A 20,063-nucleotide genomic window follows, 5' to 3' on the forward strand; every position below is an offset into this window, starting at 1 on the left:
ATCAGGCCGGCACAGGTCTGTGGAGTTATCTTGGCCCACTCCTCCATGCAGATCTTCTCCAAGTTATCTAGGTTCTTTGGGTGTCTCATGTGGACTTTATTCTTGAGCTCCTTCTACAAGTTTTCAATTGGGTTAAGGTCAGGAGACTGACTAGGCCACTCCAACACCTTGACTTTTTCCCTCTTGAACCAGGCCTTGGTTTTCTTGGCTGTGTGCTTTGGGTCGTTGTCTTGTTGGAAGATGAAATTACAACCCATCTTAAGATCCTTGATGGAGGAGCGGAGGTTCTTGGCCAAAATCTCCAGGTAGGCCGTGCTATCCATCTTCCCATGGATGCGGACCAGATGGCCAGGCCCCTTGGCTGAGAAACAGCCCCACAGCATGATGCTGCCACCACCATGCTTGACTGTAGGGATGGTATTCTTGGGGTCGTATGCAGTGCCATCCAGTCTCCAAACGTCACGTGTGAGGTTGGCACCAAAGATCTCGATCTTGGTCTCATCAGACCATAGAACCTTGAACCAGTCTGTCTCAGAGTCCTCCAAGTGATCATGAGCAAACTGTAGACGAGCCTTGACATGACGCTTTGAAAGTAAAGGTTCCTTACGGGCTCGTCTGGAACGGAGACCATTGCGGTGGAGTACCTTACTTATGGTATTGACTGAAACCAATGTCCCCACTGCCATGAGATCTTCCCGGAGCTCCTTCCTTGTTGTCCTTGGGTTAGCCTTGACTCTTCGGAGAAGCCTGGCCTCGGCACGGGAGGACACTTTCAAAGGCTGTCCAGGCCGTGGAAGGCTAACAGTAGTTCCATAAGCCTTCCACTTACGGATGATGCTCCCAACAGTGGAGACAGGTAGGCCCAACTCCTTGGAAAGGGTTTTGTACCCCTTGCCAGTCTTGTGACCCTCCACGATATTGTCTCTGATGGCCTTGGAATGCTCCTTTGTCTTTCCCATGTTGACCATGTCTGAGTGCTGTTCACAAGTTTGGGGAGGGTCTTAAATAGTCAGAAAAGGCTGGCAAAAGAGATCTTTAATCCACACATGTGAAGCTCATTATTCTTGGTGCCTGAACTACTTCTTAATACTTTAGGGGGACCAAACAGAATTCTTGTGGTTTGAGGGGTTGAATAATAAATGACACTCTGAATTAACTTTTAACATTTAAAAAAAAAAAAAAAAAAAAAAAAAAAAAAACAATATTTGCTGCAGTGCATTTCCCACTTCCAGGCTGATCTACAGTACAAATGTCACAATGCCAAGTTAATTCCGCATGTGTCAACCAGCTAAATCTGCTGGGGGTTGAATACTACTTGTAGGCACTGTATATAATTATATACATGAGATACCCAGGTTATACCAGCTGTACATATATAATTATATACAGGAGATGCCCAGGTTATACCAGCTGTACATATATAATTATATACAGAAGATACCCAGGTTATACCAGCTGTACATATATAAGTATATACAGGAGATACCCAGGTTATACCAGCTGTGCATATATAATTATATACAGGAGATACCCAGGTTATACCAGCTGTACATGTATAATTATATACAGGAGATGCCCAGGTTATACCAGCTGTACATGTATAATTATATACAGGAGATGCCCAGGTTATACCAGCTGTACATATATAATTATATACAGGAGATACCCAGGTTATACCAGCTGTACATATATCCTGGGTATATTCCATATATAATTATGTATGTACAGCTGGTATAACCTGAGTATATTCCGTATATAATTATGTATCAGCTGTACAGTTAGGTCCAGAAATATTTGGACTGTGACTCCTTTTGGCATTGTAGTTGTTTGCCAAAACATATTGATGATCGAGTTATATAATTCATTAATTTGAGGGGATTCACATCCTAATTGGAGTAAGTCTTTAGGCTTTAAAGCTCTTTTAACATGTAGCTGCCTCTTTTTAAAGGGACCAAAAGTAATTGGACAACTATTTCAGAAGCTCTTTATCGAGCTGCATGGGCTTTTCCCTTGTTAATCCATCATCAATTGAGCAGGTAAAAGGTCTGGAGCCGATTCCAGGTGCGGCATTTGCGTTTGGAAGCTGTTGCTGTGCACCCACAACATACGGTCAAATGAGCTGTCAATGAATAAGAAACAGACCATTATTACGCTGAAAAAAAAGAAGAAATCTATCAGAGAGAGCAGAAATGTTAGGAACAGTCAAAATAACAGTTTGGAAAATTCTGCAAGAGAAACAGCACACTGGTGAGATTGGGAACTTAAAAGGTATGGATGTCCACAGAAGACAACAGTGGTGGATGATTGCAGAATCATTCCCATGGTGAAGAAAAACCTCTTCACAACATCCAGTGAGAACTCTCCAGGAAGTCTGTATCTCAGTATCTAAGTCTACCATATAGAGAAGACTTCATGAGAGCAAATTCAGAGGGTTCACCACAAGGTGCAACCATTAAGCTGCCTGAAAAATCTAAAGGCCAGATTAGACTTTACCAAAAAGAAAACATCTAAAGAAGCCACCCAGTTCTGGAAAAGCAAAACTAAGATCAGCCTGTAACAGAATAATGGGAAGAAGAAAGTCTGGAGAAGGCTTGAAGCGACTCCTGATTCTCAGCACAGCACATCCTCTGTAACACATTGTGGAGGCTGTGTGATGACGCGGGCAGGCATGGCTTCCAATGACACCAGGTCACACATGGTTATTGATGATGTGACTGAAAACCAGCCGGATGAATCCTGTGTGTACAGAGCGAGACTTTATGTTCAGATTCACCAAATGCAGTAAGGCTGATTGGACAGCGCTTCACAGTACAGATGGACAATGACCAAAAACATCCTGCGAAATCAAAAAAGAGGAATATTCTGCAATGGCCGAGCCATCACAAGATCTCAGCCCATCGAGCCGCATTTCACAGGCTGAAGACAAAACTGAAGGCAGAAAGACCCACAAACAACCAACAACTGAAGTCGCTGCACTAAAGGCTGCAAAGCCTCACAAAGGAGGAAACCCAGCGATGGTGACATCCATGGCCTTCAGACTTCAGGCCGTCATTGCTGCAAAGCCTCACGCAGTAGAAAACCAGCGCTGGTGACATCCAGACCTCAGGCCGTCATTGCTGCAAAGCCTCACACCGGAAGAGACCAGCGATAGTGATGTCCATGACCTCCAGACTTCAGGCAGTCATTGCTGCAAAGCCTCACACAGGAGGAAACCAGTGTTGGTGACGTACATATTCTCCAGACTTCAGGCCGTCACTGATGCAAAGCGTCACACCGGAAGAGTCCAGCAATAGTGATGTCCATGGCCTACAGACTTCAGACCGTCATTGCTGGAAAAGCCTCACACCGGAGGAAACCAGCGATGGTTACGTCCATGGCCTCAAGGCTTCAGGCCATCATTGCTGCAAAGCCTCACACAGGAGGAAACCAGCAATGGTGACGTCCATGGCCTCCAGACTTCAGGCCATCATTGCTGCAAAGCCTCACACCGGAAGAGACCAGCGATGGTGACGTCCATGGCCTCTAGACTTCAGACCGTCATTGCTGCAAAGCCTCACACAGGAGGAGACCAGCGATGGTGATGTCCATGGCCTCCAGACTTCAGGCCGTCATTGCTGCAAAGCCTCACACAGGAGGAGACCAGCGATTGCGACGTCCATGGCCTCCAGACTTCAGGCCATCATTGCTGCAAAGCCTCACACAGGAGGAAACCGGCGATGGCGACGTCCATGGCCTCTAGACTTCAGGCCATCATTGCTGCAAAACCTCACACAGGAGGAGACCGGCGATGGCGACGTCCATGGCCTCCAGACTTCAGGCCGTCATTGCTGCAAAGCCTCACACAGGAGGAGACCAGCGATGGTGACGTCCATGGCCTCCATACTTCAGGCAGTCATTGCTGCAAAGCCTCACACAGGAGGAGACCAGCGATGGCGACGTCCATGGCCTCCAGACTTCAGGCCATCATTGCTGCAAAGCCTCACACAGGAGGAGACCAGCGATGGTGACATCCATGGCCTCCAGACTTCAGGCCATCATTGCTGCAAAGCCTCACACAGGAGGAAACCGGCGATGGCGACGTCCATGGCCTCTAGACTTAAGGCCATCATTGCTGCAAAACCTCACACAGGAGGAAACCAGCAATGGTGACGTCCATGACCTCCAGACTTCAGGCCATCATTGCTGCAAAGCCTCACACCGGAAGAGACCAGCGATGGTGACGTCCATGGCCTCTAGACTTCAGACCGTCATTGCTGCAAAGCCTCACACAGGAGGAGACCAGCGATGGTGATGTCCATGGCCTCCAGACTTCAGGCCGTCATTGCTGCAAAGCCTCACACAGGAGGAGACCAGCGATTGCGACGTCCATGGCCTCCAGACTTCAGGCCATCATTGCTGCAAAGCCTCACACAGGAGGAAACCGGCGATGGCGACGTCCATGGCCTCTAGACTTCAGGCCATCATTGCTGCAAAACCTCACACAGGAGGAGACCGGCGATGGCGACGTCCATGGCCTCCAGACTTCAGGCCGTCATTGCTGCAAAGCCTCACACAGGAGGAGACCAGCGATGGTGACGTCCATGGCCTCCATACTTCAGGCCGTCATTGCTGCAAAGCCTCACACAGGAGGAGACCAGCGATGGCGACATCCATGGCCTCCAGACTTCAGGCCATCATTGCTGCAAAGCCTCACACAGGAGGAGACCAGCGATGGCGACGTCCATGACCTCCAGACTTCAGGCCATCATTGCTGCAAAGCCTCACACAGGAGGAGACCAGCGATGGTGACGTCCATGACCTCCAGACTTCAGGCCATCATTGCTGCAAAGCCTCACACAGGAGACCAGCGATGGTGACGTCCATGGCCTCCAGACTTCAGGCCATCATTGCTGCAAAGCCTCACACAGGAGGAGACCGGCGATGGCGACATCCATGGCCTCCAGACTTCAGGCCATCATTGCTGCAAAGCCTCACACAGGAGACCAGCGATGGTGACATCCATGGTCTCCAGACTTCAGGCCGTCATTGCTGCAAAGCCTCACACAGGAGGAGACCAGCGATGGTGACGTCCATGGCCTCCAGACTTCAGGCCGTCATTGCTGCAAAGCCTCACACAGGAGGAGACCAGCGATGGTGACGTCCATGGCCTCCAGACTTCAGGCCATCATTGCTGCAAAGCCTCACACAGGAGGAGACCAGCGATGGTGACGTCCATGGCCTCCAGACTTCAGGCCATCATTGCTGCAAAGCCTCACACAGGAGGAGACCGGCGATGGCGACATCCATGGCCTCCAGACTTCAGGCCATCATTGCTGCAAAGCCTCACACAGGAGACCAGCGATGGTGACATCCATGGTCTCCAGACTTCAGGCCGTCATTGCTGCAAAGCCTCACACAGGAGGAGACCAGCGATGGTGACGTCCATGGCCTCCAGACTTCAGGCCGTCATTGCTGCAAAGCCTCACACAGGAGGAGACCAGCGATGGTGACGTCCATGGCCTCCAGACTTCAGGCCGTCATTGCTGCAAAGCCTCACACAGGAGACCAGCGATGGTGACATCCATGGTCTCCAGACTTCAGGCCGTCATTGCTGCAAAGCCTCACACAGGAGGAGACCAGCGATGGTGACGTCCATGGTCTCCCGACTTCAGGCCTGCTGAAAAGCCTCACACAGGAGGAGACCAGCGATGGTGACATCCATGGCTTCCAGACTTCAGACAGTCATTGCTGCAAAGCCTCACACAGGAGGAGACCAGCGATGGCGACGTCCATGGCCTCCAGACTTCAGGCCATCATTGCTGCAAAGCCTCACACAGGAGGAGACCAGCGATGGCGACGTCCATGGCCTCCAGACTTCAGGCCATCATTGCTGCAAAGCCTCACACAGGAGACCAGCGATGGTGAGGTCCATGACCTCCAGACTTCAGGCCATCATTGCTGCAAAGCCTCACACAGGAGACCAGCGATGGTGACATCCATGGTCTCCAGACTTCAGGCCGTCATTGCTGCAAAGCCTCACACAGGAGGAGACCAGCGATGGTGACGTCCATGGCCTCCAGACTTCAGGCCGTCATTGCTGCAAAGCCTCACACAGGAGGAGACCAGCGATGGTGACGTCCATGGCCTCCAGACTTCAGGCCGTCATTGCTGCAAAGCCTCACACAGGAGGAGACCAGCGATGGTGACGTCCATGGCCTCCAGACTTCAGGCCGTCATTGCTGCAAAGCCTCACACAGGAAGAGACCAGCGATGGTGACGTCCATGGCCTCCAGACTTCAGGCCATCATTGCTGCAAAGCCTCACACAGGAGGAGACCAGCGATGGTGACGTCCATGGCCTCCAGACTTCAGGCCATCATTGCTGCAAAGCCTCACACAGGAGGAGACCGGCGATGGCGACATCCATGGCCTCCAGACTTCAGGCCATCATTGCTGCAAAGCCTCACACAGGAGACCAGCGATGGTGACATCCATGGTCTCCAGACTTCAGGCCGTCTTTGCTGCAAAGCCTCACACAGGAGGAGACCAGCGATGGTGACGTCCATGGCCTCCAGACTTCAGGCCGTCATTGCTGCAAAGCCTCACACAGGAGGAGACCAGCGATGGTGACGTCCATGGCCTCCAGACTTCAGGCCATCATTGCTGCAAAGCCTCACACAGGAGGAGACCGGCGATGGCGACATCCATGGCCTCCAGACTTCAGGCCATCATTGCTGCAAAACCTCACACAGGAGACCAGCGATGGTGACATCCATGGTCTCCAGACTTCAGGCTGTCATTGCTGCAAAGCCTCACACAGGAGGAGACCAGCGATGGTGACGTCCATGGCCTCCAGACTTCAGGCCGTCATTGCTGCAAAGCCTCACACAGGAGGAGACCAGCGATGGTGACGTCCATGGCCTCCAGACTTCAGGCCGTCATTGCTGCAAAGCCTCACACAGGAGGAGACCAGCGATGGTGACGTCCATGGCCTCCAGACTTCAGGCCGTCATTGCTGCAAAGCCTCACACAGGAGGAGACCAGCGATGGTGACGTCCATGGCCTCCAGACTTCAGGCCATCATTGCTGCAAAGCCTCACACAGGAGGAGACCGGCGATGGCGACATCCATGGCCTCCAGACTTCAGGCCATCATTGCTGCAAAACCTCACACAGGAGACCAGCGATGGTGACATCCATGGTCTCCAGACTTCAGGCTGTCATTGCTGCAAAGCCTCACACAGGAGGAGACCAGCGATGGTGACGTCCATAGCCTCCAGACTTCAGGCCGTCATTGCTGCAAAGCCTCACACAGGAGGAGACCAGCGATGGTGACGTCCATGGCCTCCAGACTTCAGGCCGTCATTGCTGCAAAGCCTCACACAGGAGGAGACCAGCGATGGTGACGTCCATGGCCTCCAGACTTCAGGCCGTCATTGCTGCAAAGCCTCACACAGGAGGAGACCAGCGATGGTGACGTCCATGGCCTCCAGACTTCAGGCAGTCTTTGCTGCAAAGGATTCTCTACAAAGTAATAAAGATGAACATTTTATTTATGGTAAAGTTAATTTGTCCAATGACTTCTGAGCCCCTGAAATGAGGTGGTTTTGTAGAAAAGTGCTTGCAATTCCTAAACTTTGTATCAAGACTTTTAATTAAACCTGAAAGTCTCCACTTCAATTACATCTCAGTTGTTTCATTTTAAATAAACAAAAAAAAAAACAAAATAGCGGCCTGCAGAGCTGAAATCACGAAAATTCGGTCACTGGCCAAACAATTCTGGACCTAACTGTATATATTATATACAGGAGGTTATACCAGCTGTACATATAGAATATAGGTATTATACGGTATTTGCTCAGTGAGTGCACACGTGTTACTGCGTAGAATGCCCATCATAGCAGCACGTATGTCCACATGACAGCCCCCACATTCTTGGCTTGGCGTGGATTACATAGGTGCAGCTCCAGGAATGTATTATTTGACGTGTGTGTTTTGACGTTTTCGGGACGGGCTGCTGCTCCCTCATCTTCACCTTTTTTGTCTCCGCCAGGACTTCAGGCTATTCTTGTCTCCTTCAGTGCTGACTCCTCGGCTGGAGCGGTAGAGGAGGCCTGTGCAGTCTGGACACGAGCGGCTCTGCGGAGCTGGTGTCACTGATCTGCCCCTCACTCATCACTTTCCCTCAGTGATCCCCCTCTATTCATTCATGTTTCCTGCATGCCTTCATACCACCACTCATCACTGTGCAAACAGCGGGGGATCCTCCTGTCTCCTCCAGGCCCGCACATCTCGGCGCTTGTATTTGCCACATACCGGCAGCGTGTTGTCCGGCTCCTCCAGCTGGCATCTGTGCACTCCTGTGCGGGAAGCGGTAGGGCACCCAGGTCTTAGCTCTGCTTGGGTGTAGTCGTTAACCAAGAGCCACCTCAGGGCCATGAAATCCTCGTTATCTGCAGCACAGGGCATCGTGGAGTTTCTCGCAGACATTATGCATTTATGACCTAATGTCGGGACCATTCATGAGCGCTGATCGACTTGTATGTGGTCGATCCAAACTCAACTTTGGCCATAAACCGCCCCTTGTAAACCGACTTTAGGCGTTTCTCATTCCCTTGCACAATTCACGTCAACTGGTGGCCGAGCTTCGGCTCCTTGAGAAAGATTTTGAGGTCTAAGCAAATAAGCTGCAGCCCCTTAAGAGCACTGTAGACTAGTGGGGGTCCAGGTTCTTAGATCCCACTAATCGATCTAAACACTGGGCAGAAGTGCTTATTCATGGGCACAGGATACCACTGTGGGCGCGCTCATGTATAAGCGGGCACTTGTGCCCTGTGTCTTGAGATGCGGACAGACAGAAGGGGCCCCTGTGCAGGAGCAATATATGGGCCCTGTGCAGTCTAATAGCTCCTCCACCTGCTATGTAGGTGGATGTGGCCCCCTGACCTCTTGGGCCCCTGTGCGTCTGCAATGATACGTCCGCCCCTGTATCTTGTGTGAGCGATCGGGGAGGTCTCAGGTCCCGGATCAGAGCCAATCAATAGTGCTGTGAAGAGGCTAACGACTATCCAAAATTTTGGAAGCTTATATTTTTTTTAAAAAGTCCTTCAGTCCGCCATTTACTAGAATTTCCGATCTTTTGTGACGGGATTGCATGGCTCAAATAGACTTTTATTTATTTATTTTTTTTGCTTTTGTGATACAGGATGTCACACTTGCTTGTTTTTGTGTATTTTCGGCAGCAGGTCACCGGAATGGCTGATAACAGAGGGCAGCGGCTTGCAGATATGTAGGTGCTCAGCCGCACTGGTTGTCCGCCATGGCTCTATATTTAGCCGGCGTTATCGCGTGTGTGCTCAGTGTCACTTAGGAAGCGCTGCGCCTGTTTGTTCTCAGCAGCAGATTAATATTCCTTCCCTTTATGTAAATCCCTTCCCTGCCTCCTAGAAAGTCCCCGGATAATAATCCATTTATTATGAATCACTAGATGCGTGTCAGGAGCAGGCGTGCAGGTTCACATCTGGGTGACTGTAGGTTCACGTAGAGGTGAAGACGGAGGCCTGACTCAGCGCTGAGCATGTGCTGCACGGAGATATGTACACACATCAGCCACCTGAGCACCGGCACTGTCAGTGCGCACAGAAAGCCAGGACTCCACGCTGCTGACGTCCACGACTGCTGATTACTATTACCTGAGGCTGAGCTTTATTATAGGGTCCTGTGAGATATCCATACAGTGGTCTGTACTGTGCGGGGTCCTGTGAGATGTTCATACAGTGATCTGTACTGTGCGGGGTCCTGTGAGATGTCCATACAGTGGTCTGTACTGTGCGGGGTCCTGTGAGATGTCCATACAGTACTCTGTACTGTGCGGGGTCCTGTGACATGTCCATACAGTACTCTGTACTGTGCGGGGTACTGTGAGATGTCCATACAGTACTCTGTACTGTGCGGGGTCCTGTGAGATGTCCATACAGTACTCTGTACTGTGCGGGGTCCTGTGAGATGTCCATACAGTACTCTGTACTGTGCGGGGTACTGTGAGATGTCCATACAGTACTCTGTACTGTGCGGGGTACTGTGAGATGTCCATACAGTACTCTGTACTGTGCGTGGTCCTGTGAGATGTCCATACAGTACTCTGTACTGTGCGGGGTCCTGTGAGATGTCCATACAGTACTCTGTACTGTGCGGGGTCCTGTGAGATGTCCATACAGTAATCTGTACTGTGCGAGGTCCTGTGAGATGTCCATAAAGTGGTCTGTACTGTGCGGGGTCCTGTGAGATGTCCATACAGTGATCTGTACTGTGCGAGGTCCTGTGAGATGTCCATACAGTGGTCTGTACTGTGCGGGGTCCTGTGAGATGTCCATACAGTGGTCTGTACTGTGCGTGGTCCTGTGAGATGTCCATACAGTGATCTGTACTGTGCGGGGTCCTGTTAGATGTCCATACAGTGATCTGTACTGTGCGGGGTCCTGTTAGATGTCCATACAGTGATCTGTACTGTGCGAGGTCCTGTGAGTTGTCCATACAGTAATCTGTACTGTGCTGGGTCCTGTGAGATGTCCATACAGTGGTCTGTACTGTGCGAGGTCCTGTGAGATGTCCATACAGTGATCTGTACTGTGCGGGGTCCTGTGAGATGTCCATACAGTACTCTGTACTGTGCGGGGTCCTGTGAGATGTCCATACGATAATCTGTACTGTGCGGGGTCCTGTGAGATGTCCATATGGTACTCTGTACTGTGCGGGGTCCTGTGAGATGTCCATACAGTGGTCTGTACTGTGCGGGGTCCTGTGAGATGTCCATACAGTAATCTGTACTGTGCGAGGTCCTGTGAGATGTCCATACAGTGGTCTGAACTGTGCGGGGTCCTGTGACATGTCCATACAGTGGTCTGTACTGTGCGGGGTCCTGTGAGATGTCCATACAGTAATCTGTACTGTGCGGGGTCCTGTGAGATGTCCATACAGTGGTCTTTACTGTGCGGGGTTCTGTGAGATGTCCATACAGTGGTCTTTACTGTGCGGGGTCGTGTGAGATGTCCATACAGTGGTCTTTACTGTGCGGGGTCCTGTGAGATGTCCATACAGTAATCTGTACTGTGCGGGGTCCTGTGAGATGTCCATACAGTGGTCTTTACTGTGCGGGGTCCTGTGAGATGTCCATACAGTGGTCTGTACTGTGCGGGGTCCTGTGAGATGTCCATTCAGTGGTCTGAACTGTGCGGGGTCCTGTGACATGTCCATACAGTAATCTGTACTGTGCGGGGTCCTGTGAGATGTCCATACAGTGGTCTTTACTGTGCGGGGTCCTGTGAGATGTCCATACAGTAATCTGTACTGTGCGGGGTCCTGTGAGATGTCCATTCAGTGGTCTGAACTGTGCGGAGTCCTGTGAGATGTCCATACAGTGGTCTGTACTGTGCGGGGTCCTGTGAGATGTCCATACAGTAATCTGTACTGTGCGGGGTCCTGTGAGATGTCCATACAGTGGTCTGTACTGTGCGAGGTCCTGTGAGATGTCCATACAGTGGTCTGAACTGTGCGGGGTCCTGTGACATGTCCATACAGTGGTCTGTACTGTGCGGGGTCCTGTGAGATGTCCATACAGTAATCTGTACTGTGCGGGGTCCTGTGAGATGTCCATACAGTGGTCTTTACTGTGCGGGGTTCTGTGAGATGTCCATACAGTGGTCTTTACTGTGCGGGGTCGTGTGAGATGTCCATACAGTGGTCTTTACTGTGCGGGGTTCTGTGAGATGTCCATACAGTAATCTGTACTGTGCGGGGTCCTGTGAGATGTCCATACAGTAATCTGTACTGTGCGGGGTCCTGTGAGATGTCCATACAGTGGTCTTTACTGTGCGGGGTCCTGTGAGATGTCCATACAGTGGTCTGTACTGTGCGGGGTCCTGTGAGATGTCCATACTGTGGTCTTTACTGTGCGGGGTTCTGTGAGATGTCCATACAGTGGTCTTTACTGTGCGGGGTCGTGTGAGATGTCCATACAGTGGTCTTTACTGTGCGGGGTCCTGTGAGATGTCCATACAGTGGTCTTTACTGTGCGGGGTCCTGTGAGATGTCCATACAGTGGTCTGTACTGTGCGGGGTCCTGTGAGATGTCCATTCAGTGGTCTGAACTGTGCGGGGTCCTGTGATATGTCCATACAGTAATCTGTACTGTGCGGGGTCCTGTGAGATGTCCATACAGTGGTCTTTACTGTGCGGGGTCCTGTGAGATGTCCATACAGTAATCTGTACTGTGCGGGGTCCTGTGAGATGTCCATTCAGTGGTCTGAACTGTGCGGGGTCCTGTGAGATGTCCATACAGTGGTCTGTGCTGTGCGGGGTCCTGTGAGATGTCCATACAGTGGTCTGTGCTGTGCGGGGTCCTGTGAGATGTCCATACAGTGGTCTGTACTGTGCGGGGTCCTGTGAGATGTCCATACAGTGGTCTGTACTGTGCGGGGTCCTGTGAGATGTCCATACAGTAATCTGTACTGTGCGGGGTCCTGTGAGATGTCCATACAGTGATCTGTACTGTGCGGGGTCCTGTGAGATGTCCATACAGTAATCTGTACTGTGCGGGGTCCTGTGAGATGTCCATACAGTGGTCTGTACTGTGCGGGGTCCTGTGAGATGTCCATACAGTGGTCTGTACTGTGCGGGGTCCTGTGAGATGTCCATACGGTAATCTGTACTGTGCGGGGTCCTGTGAGATGTCCATACAGTGATCTGTACTGTGCGTGGTCCTGTGAGATGTCCATACAGTGATCTGTACTGTGCCGGGTCCTGTGAGATGTCCATACAGTGATCTGTACTGTGCGGGGTCCTGTGAGATGTCCATACAGTAATCTGTACTGTGCGGGGTCCTGTGAGATGTCCATACAGTGGTCTGTACTGTGCGGGGTCCTGTGAGATGTCCATACAGTGGTCTGTACTGTGCGGGGTCCTGTGAGATGTCCATACAGTGGTCTGTACTGTGCGGGGTACTGTGAGATGTCCATTCAGTGGTCTGAACTGTGCGGGGTCATGTGAGATGTCCATACAGTGGTCTGTACTGTGCGGGGTCCTGTGAGATGTCCATACAGTAATCTGTACTGTGCGGGGTCCTGTGAGATGTCCATACAGTGGTCTGTACTGTGCCGGGTCCTGTGAGATGTCCATACAGTGATCTGTACTGTGCGGGGTCCTGTGATATGTTCATACAGTGGTCTGTACTGTGCCGGGTCCTGTGAGATGTCCATACAGTGGTCTGTACTGTGCGGGGTCCTGTGAGATGTCCATACAGTGATCTGTACTGTGCGGGGTCCTGTGAGATGTCCATACAGTGATCTGTACTGTGCGGGGTCCTGTGAGATGTCCATACAGTGATCTGTACTGTGCGGGGTCCTGTGAGATGTCCATACAGTGATCTGTACTGTGCGGGGTCCTGTGATATGTTCATACAGTGGTCTGTACTGTGCGGGGTCCTGTGAGATGTCCATACAGTGATCTGTACTGTGCGGGGTCCTGTGAGATGTCCATACAGTGATCTGTACTGTGCGTGGTCCTGTGAGATGTCCATACAGTGGTCTGTACTGTGCGGGGTCCTGTGAGATGTCCATACAGTGGTCTGTACTGTGCGGGGTCCTGTGAGATGTCCATACAGTGGTCTGTACTGTGCGGGGTCCTGTGAGATGTCCATTCAGTGGTCTGTACTGTGCGGGGTCCTGTGAGATGTCCATACAGTGGTCTGTACTGTGCGGGGTCCTGTGAGATGTCCATACAGTGATCTGTACTGTGCGTGTTCCTGTGAGATGTCCATACAGTGGTCTGTACTGTGCGGGGTCCTGTGAGATGTCCATACAGTGATCTGTACTGTGCGTGGTCCTGTGAGATGTCCATACAGTGGTCTGTACTGTGCGGGGTCCTGTGAGATGTCCATACAGTGATCTGTACTGTGCGTGGTACTGTGAGATGTCCATACAGTGGTCTGTACTGTGCGGGGTCCTGTGAGATGTCCATACAGTGATCTGTACTGTGCGTGGTCCTGTGAGATGTCCATACAGTGGTCTGTACTGTGCGGGGTCCTGTGAGATGTCCATACAGTGGTCTGTACTGTGCGGGGTCCTGTGAGATGTCCATACAGTGGTCTGTACTGTGCGGGGTCCTGTGAGATGTCCATTCAGTGGTCTGTACTGTGCGGGGTCCTGTGAGATGTCCATACAGTGATCTGTACTGTGCGTGTTCCTGTGAGATGTCCATACAGTGGTCTGTACTGTGCGGGGTCCTGTGAGATGTCCATACAGTGATCTGTACTGTGCGTGGTCCTGTGAGATGTCCATACAGTGGTCTGTACTGTGCGGGGTCCTGTGAGATGTCCATACAGTGATCTGTACTGTGCGTGGTACTGTGAGATGTCCATACAGTGGTCTGTACTGTGCGGGGTCCTGTGAGATGTCCATACAGTGGTCTGTACTGTGCGTGTTCCTGTGAGATGTCCATACAGTGGTCTGTACTGTGCGGGGTCCTGTGAGATGTCCATACAGTGATCTGTACTGTGCCGGGTCCTGTGAGATGTCCATACAGTGGTCTGTACTGTGCGGGGTCCTGTGAGATGTCCATACAGTGGTCTGTACTGTGCGGGGTCCTGTGAGATGTCCATACAGTGGTCTGTACTGTGCGGGGTCCTGTGAGATGTCCATACAGTGATCTGTACTGTGCCGGGTCCTGTGAGATGTCCATACAGTGGTCTGTACTGTGCGGGGTCCTGTGAGATGTCCATACAGTGGTCTGTACTGTGCGGGGTCCTGTGAAATGTCCATACAGTGGTCTGTACTGTGCGGGGTCCTGTGAGATGTTCATACAGTGGTCTGTACTGTGCGGGGTCCTGTGAGATGTTCATACAGTGGTCTATACTGTGCGGGGTCCTGTGAGATGTCTATAGAGCCAGAAAGGTCGGTCAAGCGTTTTCCTTATGATGGAGGTCTCCAACCTGTGACTCTTCAGCGGTTGACTATTTGGCCATGCTGGGATCTGTAGCTTAACGACCTCTGTGTATGAAAGGTCTGCTCAGGTCGGAGGGAAGGTCTGGTGAGACCCCTGTAGGTGACATTTGTAATATTTCATGGTGTGGTGCTTGGTGGGCTCTGACCCCATCAGTGGCCATCTTCTGGCCGACCCTTTACATTCACCACAATGTTACCGAGCTGCTCACTAGGTGTCTGCGCTGCGGTGGATCGGCCGGCCGGCCGGCTCTGGCTCCTGGTATTTTCCAGATGAGTGACAGCCCGTCACCTCCACCCATCCAGAGCTGCTATGTTAATCCTCTACTCAAACAGGATTTGGGTAAATACATTTTTCTCTGAGTGTGTGTCCTGTCACGTTTGATGTATGGGCCTGGATGGCGCTGGAGACGGCAGGCTTGAAAGAATTAATAGTATTTGCATATTTTGTATTGGAATCTTCCCCAGAAGGTACAGACTGAAATTCTCCAACCCCCTGACACTTTACATGCCTGTGCACTTGGGGTTTGTTTTTTTTCTTTTACTTTGAAGGTGAAAAGTTTAAGTGTATTATTCAGTAGAGTCTTCCATGCGTTTGCGGTCGTAGTGACACAGGAGAAGTCCTGGATTGTAGGCGGCCCCACCGCCCTTGACCCCAGCCTGCATATTGTGTGTTTCCCTTTTAAAAACAATACTAAAAGACTTGTAAAAATGTGGGTGCAAATATTTGGAATAGTCACTAAAGAGGGAGGGTATGTGGACTTACCCAAGCATAGGACAGTGGGTGGCATTCACTGTCATTTGGAGCAGTTGTGGGGTCTAGCGGGTGTCCTGTTGTCTGCAGTAATGGGCATGGACGTCATGTGTATACAGCCTGGTACAGAGAAGCTATGTGTAGTAATGGTCTGGGCCTGACTGCAGCCATCCTCGTGTCCCTCCAGGTAATTGATCTTAATCCTTTCCCTCTACCATAAGGAATGTGCTGGGATTGAACTCAGGATTGGATGATGTGAGAGAAATTCCGTCATTATAGGGCGGTTTTCACATTATTTCTTTTTGTTTCACTACAGCTATTGGATCTTTTCATTAAATGGGACTGGTCAACGTACCTTGCAGACTACGGGCAGCCGAACTGCAAATACCTGCGGGTCAACCCCACCACCGCCCTCACATTACTGGAGAAGTAAGTGCACCCTAATGTCATGTAGGTTATGTATAAGGAGTACTATAAATAGTAATATTGCATCTTATGGTTAAGTAAAATCATCAGGGTACTGCGAGACGGATGACACCCGCTGAGTAACAGCAGAAATCATCAGGGTACTGCGAGAGAGATGAAACCCATTGAGTAATAGCAGAAATCATCAGGGTACTGCGAGATAGATGACACCCGCTGAGTAATAGCAGAAATCATCAGGGTACTGCGAGATAGATGACACCCGCTGAGTAATAGCAGAAATCATCAGAGTACTGCGGGATAGATGACACCCGCTGAGTAATAGCAGAAATCATCAGGGTACTGCGGGATAGATGACACCCGCTGAGTAATAGGAGAAATCATCAGGGTACTGCGAGATAGATGACACCCGCTGAGTAATAGCAGAAATCATCAGAGTACTGCGAGACAGATGAAACCCGCTGAGTAATAGCAGAAATCATCAGAGTACTGCGAGAGAGATGAAACCCACTGAGTAATAGCAGAAATCATCAGGGTACTGCGAGATAGATGAAACCCGCTGAGTAATAGCAGAAATCATCAGGGTACTGTGGGATAGATGACACCCGCTGAGTAATAGCAGAAATCATCAGGGTACTGCGGGTTAGATGACACCCGCTGAGTAATAGCAGAAATCATCAGGGTACTGCGGGATAGATGAAACCCACTGAGTAATAGCAGAAATCATCAGGGCACTGCGGGTTAGATGACACCTGCTGAGTAATAGCAGAAATCATCAGGGTACTGCGAGATAGATGAAACCCACTGAGTAATAGCAGAAATCATCAGGGTACTGCAAGATAGATGAAACCCGCTGAGTAATAGGAGAAATCATCAGGGTACTGCGCGATAGATGACACCCGCTGAGTAATAAAAGAAATCATCAGGTTACTGCGGGATAGATGACACCCGCTGAGTAATAGGAGAAATCATCAGGGTACTGCGGGTTAGATGACACCCGCTGAGTAATAGCAGAAATCATCAGGGTACTGCGGGATAGATGAAACCCACTGAGTAATAGCAGAAATCATCAGGGCACTGCGGGTTAGATGACACCTGCTGAGTAATAGCAGAAATCATCAGGGTACTGCGAGATAGATGAAACCCACTGAGTAATAGCAGAAATCATCAGGGTACTGCAAGATAGATGAAACCCGCTGAGTAATAGGAGAAATCATCAGGGTACTGCGCGATAGATGACACCCGCTGAGTAATAAGAGAAATCATCAGGGTACTGCGGGATAGATGACACCCGCTGAGTAATAAGAGAAATCATCAGGTTACTGCGGGATAGATGACACCCGCTGAGTAATAAAAGAAATCATCAGGTTACTGCGGGATAGATGACACCCGCTGAGTAATAGGAGAAATCATCAGGGCACTGCGGGATAGATGACACCCGCTGAGTAATAGCAGACATCATCAGGGTACTGCGAGATAGATGACACCCGCTGAGTAATAGCAGAAATCATCAGGGTACTGCGGGATAGATGACACCCGCTGAGTAATAGGAGAAATCATCAGGGTACTGCGGGATAGATGACACCCGCTGAGTAATAGGAGAAATCATCAGGGTACTGCGAGATAGATGACACCCGCTGAGTAATAGCAGAAATCATCAGAGTACTGCGAGAGAGATGAAACCCGCTGAGTAATAGCAGAAATCATCAGAGTACTGCGAGAGAGATGAAACCCACTGAGTAATAGCAGAAATCATCAGGGTACTGCGAGATAGATGAAACCCGCTGAGTAATAGCAGAAATCATCAGGGTACTGTGGGATAGATGACACCCGCTGAGTAATAGCAGAAATCATCAGGGTACTGCGGGTTAGATGACACCCGCTGAGTAATAGCAGAAATCATCAGGGTTCTGCGGGATAGATGAAACCCACTGAGTAATAGCAGAAATCATCAGGGCACTGCGGGTTAGATGACACCTGCTGAGTAATAGCAGAAATCATCAGGGTACTGCGAGATAGATGACACCTGCTGAGTAATAGCAGAAATCATCAGGGTACTGCGAGATAGATGAAACCCACTGAGTAATAGCAGAAATCATCAGGGTACTGCAAGATAGATGAAACCCGCTGAGTAATAGGAGAAATCATCAGGGTACTGCGCGATAGATGACACCCGCTGAGTAATAAAAGAAATCATCAGGTTACTGCGGGATAGATGACACCCGCTGAGTAATAGGAGAAATCATCAGGGTACTGCGGGTTAGATGACACCCGCTGAGTAATAGCAGAAATCATCAGGGTACTGCGGGATAGATGAAACCCACTGAGTAATAGCAGAAATCATCAGGGCACTGCGGGTTAGATGACACCTGCTGAGTAATAGCAGAAATCATCAGGGTACTGCGAGATAGATGAAACCCACTGAGTAATAGCAGAAATCATCAGGGTACTGCAAGATAGATGAAACCCGCTGAGTAATAGGAGAAATCATCAGGGTACTGCGCGATAGATGACACCCGCTGAGTAATAAGAGAAATCATCAGGGTACTGCGGGATAGATGACACCCGCTGAGTAATAAGAGAAATCATCAGGTTACTGCGGGATAGATGACACCCGCTGAGTAATAAAAGAAATCATCAGGTTACTGCGGGATAGATGACACCCGCTGAGTAATAGGAGAAATCATCAGGGCACTGCGGGATAGATGACACCCGCTGAGTAATAGCAGACATCATCAGGGTACTGCGAGATAGATGACACCCGCTGAGTAATAGCAGAAATCATCAGGGCACTGCGGGATAGATGACACCCGCTGAGTAATAGGAGAAATCATCAGGGCACTGCGGGATAGATGACACCCGCTGAGTAATAGCAGAAATCATCAGGGCGCTGTGGGATAGATGAAACCTGCTGAGTAATAGGAGAAATCATCAGGGCACTGTGGGATAGATGAAACCTGCTGAGTAATAGCAGAAATCATCAGGGTACTGTGAGATAGATGACACCTGCTGAGTAATAGCAGAAATCATCAGGGCACTGCGAGATAGATGAAACCCACTGAGTAATAGCAGAAATCATCAGGGCACTGCGGGATAGATGACACCTGCTGAGTAATAGCAGAAATCATCAGGGCACTGTGGGATAGATGACACCCGCTGAGTAATAGCAGAAATCATCAGGGCGCTGTGGGATAGATGACACCTGCTGAGTAATAGCAGAAATCATCACGGCACTGTGGGATAGATGACACCCGCTGAGTAATAGCAGAAATCATCAGGGTGCTGTGAGATAGATGACACCCGCTGAGTAATAGCAGAAATCATCAGGGCGCTGCGGGATAGATGACACCCGCTGAGTAATAGCAGAAATCATCAGGGCGCTGCGGGATAGATGACACCCGCTGAGTAATAGCAGAAATCATCAGGGTACTGCGGGATAGATGACACCTGCTGAGTAATAGCAGAAATCATCAGGGCACTGTGGGATAGATGACACCCGCTGAGTAATAGCAGAAATCATCAGGGCACTGCGGGATAGATGACACCCGCTGAATAATAGCAGAAATCATCAGGGCACTGCGGGATAGATGACACCCGCTGAGTAATAGCAGAAATCATCAGGGCACTGCGAGATAGATGACACCCGCTGAGTAATAGGAGAAATCATCAGGGCACTGTGGGATAGATGACACCCGCTGAGTAATAGCAGAAATCATCAGGGTACTGCGGGATAGATGACACCCGCTGAGTAATAGCAGAAATCATCAGGGTACTGTGAGATAGATGACACCCGCTGAGTAATAGCAGAAATCATCAGGGTACTGCGGGATAGATGACACCCGCTGAGTAATAGCAGAAATCATCAGGGTACTGCGGGATAGATGACACCCGCTGAGTAATAGGAGAAATCATCAGG

General features: G+C 50.3%; 1 protein-coding gene across 2 annotated transcripts in view; it reads left to right on the top strand.

Annotated features, from left to right (window-relative positions):
* Window positions 1-20,063, top strand: part of EXOC6B (exocyst complex component 6B) — a 267,701-nt gene that overhangs the window by 239,495 nt on the left and 8,143 nt on the right. For both annotated transcript variants that reach the window (XM_073649495.1, XM_073649503.1), the window contains one exon: window positions 16,041-16,153. In XM_073649495.1, the coding sequence (XP_073505596.1) occupies window positions 16,041-16,153 (113 nt within the window). The remainder of the gene's footprint in view (window positions 1-16,040; window positions 16,154-20,063) is intronic.

Source organism: Phyllobates terribilis, unplaced genomic scaffold, assembly GCF_046119375.1.
Source record: "Phyllobates terribilis strain yellow unplaced genomic scaffold, ASM4611937v1 Scaffold_1__5_contigs__length_1240528914, whole genome shotgun sequence".
Lineage (NCBI taxonomy): Eukaryota > Metazoa > Chordata > Amphibia > Anura > Dendrobatidae > Phyllobates > Phyllobates terribilis.